At 48.3% G+C, this 4,760-nt stretch overlaps 1 protein-coding gene across 1 annotated transcript; it reads left to right on the top strand.

Annotated features, from left to right (window-relative positions):
• The first annotated feature begins 2,657 nt into the window (after positions 1–2,657).
• LOC119544837 (mitochondrial import inner membrane translocase subunit Tim8 A-like) lies at positions 2,658–3,208 on the top strand. Its single transcript, XM_037850379.1, has one exon. The coding sequence runs from the start codon at positions 2,658–2,660 to the stop codon at positions 2,946–2,948; it is 291 nt and encodes a 96-aa protein (XP_037706307.1). The 3' UTR covers positions 2,949–3,208.
• The last annotated feature ends 1,552 nt before the right edge of the window (positions 3,209–4,760 follow it).

Below are 4,760 nucleotides of genomic sequence, written 5' to 3'. Positions count from 1 at the left end.
CCTCGGCCTCCCGCCAGCTTCGGGGAGCTGGAAAGCCGCACAGATCTCCAGCTTGTTCTGGAGAGTAAACCATCTGCACTTCCAAAATGAACCATGAACCGCGGACATGGTGGAGAGAGCAGTCCAATCTCTGGTCCAGCCGTTGATTTCCAAGCCTATCAAGGGTCTTTCAACCTACAGTTAGGATGAAGACCCAAGTCCACTTCAGAGCCGCTGGAGACTTCCCCTGCCACCTGGGGAGCTGGAAGGCGCATCACACCCACTCTGGCAGTGAAAAACCTCAGGACAGACTTGGGCCTTTTCCAGAACCGTCAGAGGGCCGAGGTGTCAGGTGCTGGTGGCTACTGGGAGAGTGAGGGCTGGCTCAAGCCCTGGGGGGGCACCTAGGTGGGGGCTGAGACTGCACCCACGATGACTGTGGATGCTGGGGGCCGCGAGTGGAGGGAGTCTACACCCTTCTGGGGATTTCCTCCACCAAGCTCACCCGACCACTCAGGAAATCCTGGAGAAACTTTTAGCAAAGCATCCCTTGCAGCGCTGGTGTGGAAAGGGGACCTGCCGCCGCTGCAGAAGGAGCTCCCAGCACTGTCAGTCTTGGAGCACTGGGGAGAACCTATGGAATCCTAGGAAATGCAGGATGCTCTGCCCTGGGGTCACAGCGACACGGGGCCCACCCAAGACTGCGCTAGGCCAGACAGCGCAGCGGCCCCCACCCCCACCGCCAGGCTGGCAGGCTTCAGGCAGCCACAGACAGCGGGTCACGCACATGCAGGAGAATCAACCAGCATGTCAAAGAATAAGCCACCCCCACCACCACACAGGGGCTAATGTCCCGTGTGAGGCCACATCAGTAACAATCTGCTGGGCCAGAGGAGCAAAACCACGTGGCCGCCAGCAGCCCCCCTGTCCCTTGTAAACCAGTACCAGCGTGTTTTCAACACCACGAAATACGCATCTTGAAACAGCAGTCAACGCGTTTTCAGCAGAACCCTTAGGACATCATAGATTATATCAGTTATAAAATAGTGATTATCATGACTATTTTTAAGCAACACAAATTTCTAGCTAATGCAGCAAGACATGAAGAAGAAAGAAGCAAAACTATTGGAACAAAAGGGGCAAAATCAGCACTGAAAATGACCATCTGCCTAGAAAATAAAAGGGAACTAAAAATCACTGTTAAAATTACTGATAAAAGTGTTTATTAAGATATAAAAACCAGTTAGGAAATAAAAGCATATGTGATTTTATCCATAACAACATATTTTTAAATACTGAAAAAATAACCTTCACAGGCTAAACATGTGGCACCAATATTAAAAAAAAGAAAAAAAAATTCTGAGGCCTAAAGGAAGACTTCAACTAATGAGAGATGTATCATTTTCCTGCACGGTAAAGAAAACATTTTTAAAGTTAAACTATTTCTCGACTAATTACTCAGTTGGCTCCAATTTTAAATAAATGATCAAAAAACATTCCTGAAATGTTAAATGGCTAAGGATAGCTTTAATCTTTTTTTTTCAATGGTTTATTTGTTTATTTAAGTATTCAGTGCTTCAAGGATACCAACATTGTGGCAAAGGAACCATAAGAAAAGTCAAAAGGTAAACTGGAAAATAATATCTGCAATTCAAAACACAGGCAAGAGCTTTCAGAAGAAAAAGACCAACAGTCAGATAAAACAGCCAGTTCACAGCAAACCTACCAATAAACAAACATCCCTGGAACTCACTCAAAATAAGGGATGAGAAAATTCAAGCCACACGTTGCTGCGCTCTCTCACCTCTGGGGGTGGCAACCATCCGAACGTCCGGCGACAGGCTGGTGGGCAGCCGGGAGGGGCAGGGGCCAGGCATGCCCAGGCATTTGCTGCTGGAAGGAAGAAACGGTTCAACCACACGAACCAGTGTCAGAGCAACACCTTGCAGCATGTCGGGTGCGTTTACCTGTAGACCCCACGATCTCAGTGCTGGGTGGCCTGCCCGCAGGTCCCCCTGACACAGATGAAATGATGGACGAACAAAGGCTGGTCAGGGTGGTGCTGTCGGGGCCGGCAGGATTGGAAGCTCCAGGCCCAGCAGGAGGGAGGTGGCCAGATAAGCCCCGCACATCCCAAGGGAAGGGGGACCATCAGTGGGGACTGACAGGGCGAGACCCCGGGTGGTGGCTACATTTAAAAAGCAAGTGCAGAACAGTGTGTGTGTAGCATGCTACTTTTTCTGATACTGTGTAGGCGGGGTATGAAATACACATCAGCTTTGCTTCTATTTCCTAAAAGAAACATTAGAAAGGTAAACAAGGATCTAATTAAAATGGCAGCCCCTAGGGCAAGGAGAAGCAAGGGGCCCAGGGCAGGTGGGAGGGAGGGAGACCTCCCAGTGTGTGCCCTTCAATGTCACTTTGATTAATGAACTGTTAATATATTGCCTATTTTTTTTTAAAAGTACGTTAAATAAAAAACAAAGAAATGACGAGATAAGCTGTATTTTAAAAATGATCAGTGTGACCATACACACACACAACAATCTGGAATGAAGGAGGATGAGGACAGTGGTAAATGATAAGGGGATGGGTAACTTTCTTTTAAAACCCTGTTTGCCACGCGAAGGTGGGCGAGTTGATGCCGGGTCGGTCTCGGCCCGCGTGGTCGCGCCTGGATGGATTCCTCCTCGTCTTCCTCCGCGGCGGGTCTGGGCTCCGTGGATCCGCAGTTGCATTTTATCGAGGTGGAGACACAGAAGCAGCGCTTTCAGCAGCTGGTGCACCAGATGACTGAACTTTGTTGGGAGAAGTGCATGGACAAGCCTGGGCCAAAGTTGGACAGTCGGGCTGAGGCCTGTTTTGTGAACTGCGTTGAGCACTTCATTGATACAAGCCAGTTCATCTTGAATCGACTGGAACAGACCCAGAAATCCAAGCCAGTCTTCTCAGAAAGCCTTTCTGATTGATTTTGGCATTACCTCGTTGGAAAAGGAAGGTAGTTAAAGAAATGAAGAGCTGTTGATGGGATGGTTGAAGAAAAGGCTACAGGGAGATTGGTTCCTACCTTTTATCATTCTTCGGACATCCTGTCATCTGAGCATGAACAGAGACCAATTATTTTTGTGTGGGGTTAGAGGGTCATATATGCATTTGGTTGTGTTTTTTAATGCTAATCTTGTGAAAAATAATTGACAGATGAATGGAAAACTATTAGGTGCATATTACTGTATGTTGGACTGTGCTTTTCTCTAAGTCCCATTAGCTGCCTCCTGTAATTTGACAATGGGACTACACAGGTAACAGCTGCCATTTGTGTGGATTCATTTCCAGTTTCAGGGGAGATTGGTACACATCTTTGTGTGTGTCACAAAGGGCAGTGGTGGCGGGAGAGTAATTTGGTACTGTAATTATAGGCCTCATTATCTAGTGTTTGACTATCAGTGCTGGAAAAAAATCTATGGAGTGTTCAAACTGTACACCTCAGCCTTCTAGTTTATCTCCCTCTCCTATACTATGATTTACTTAAAAACCTATGTAAAGTATGGTCTCTGGAGGCAGTACAGGCCACCTGTGAGTCTAGAGGCCTTTAGTTAATAAGGGATCTAAACAATAAACACAATTCTCATTACTAGACTGCCACAAGAAGAAGTTAACTTACCCTGTACTTCAGGGTACAAAAAATTCAAAGATGTGCCTAAATTAGTTGTGAAGATTTAGGCCAGTCAAAAACTTAACAGTGGTTTCAGGTAGCGGTGCATGCCTAATGTTCATCAGTATAGATTCCATTTACTGCATTCTTTCCATCACCGAAATAAAAGCTTCTACAAGATTTAAAAAAAAAAAAAACAAAAAAAACAAAAAAAAACCTGTTTTTTGCACATAAGGTCATCAGGTGCATCCCGCCTGGGGCTGCTGGGGGAGCTCCCACCCACCACTACCCCCCACCCGCCCTCTCCCCTAGCCCCCAGAGCAGAGCAGGGAAGCTCAGCCCCTCCTGGGGTCCGGAGAGCACCCCTACGGTGACATGGCTTCCTCAGCTGACACCAACACTGCAACAGAGAACACCCAGAGGGTCCCTGAGGGTTTCCGTGGTGCTTTGACCGAATGGGGCATCCACTTTCTTGTCCTCACCACAGCGCCAGCCTGAAGGGCAGCCTTCAGCTCCTTCCATTGCTTTTCGCTGAGCTGGAGTCAGTCATTTTCAGTGTATTTGTCCTGCCTGGCAATGTTCACATCATTTGCAAACTATATAGACTTGCTTCCTACAGCTGCAGCCAAATCACCAGCAGAAAGGTCCAAGGGAGCGTCCATCTAGCAAATTCCCTCAGTACGACCTTTTTCATCAACAGGAGCTTTTGTGGTAAGGTCCTTCCACCACTGTGATTCCAAGACACATTTGCACACGTTCTCCACAGGGAATCACGCAGCCTGTCACACATCTGAAGTCCTGACGCATTATGTCCGACGCCCCGTGGACTTCTGGAAAAGAACACGAGGCTGGCGGCCCCGTCTCGACCACAGAGCCCACCCTGGCTCTCGGGGGCACCTCCGCTTATCCCTGCCAGGGCCAGGGGCCACCACTCAGGAAAAGTTTCAGCGAGGCAGAGGGGCCGCACCATCCAAAGCAGGACACTGCTGGAAGGGGTGGGGGGGTACTACTAATCATTACCCAACTGCGATATCCTGAGCAAATTAGGACAGTGGTCACCCCACCGAGGGGGACAATGGCAACACCTCCTGCAAAAACTGCAGGAAACAGTAAGCAACACACATGCGGG

Source organism: Choloepus didactylus, chromosome 9 (assembly GCF_015220235.1).
Source record: "Choloepus didactylus isolate mChoDid1 chromosome 9, mChoDid1.pri, whole genome shotgun sequence".
In the NCBI taxonomy this organism is placed as follows: domain Eukaryota; kingdom Metazoa; phylum Chordata; class Mammalia; order Pilosa; family Megalonychidae; genus Choloepus; species Choloepus didactylus.
Note: the sequence above shows the minus strand (reverse complement) of the source record. Positions and strands in the feature narration are given on the sequence as shown.

What these genes read in the sequence shown, in the direction of transcription:
- LOC119544837 (XM_037850379.1), top strand. Translation starts at nt 2,658, where the DNA reads ATGGATTCCTCCTCGTCTTCCTCCGCGGCGGGTCTGGGCTCCGTGGAT.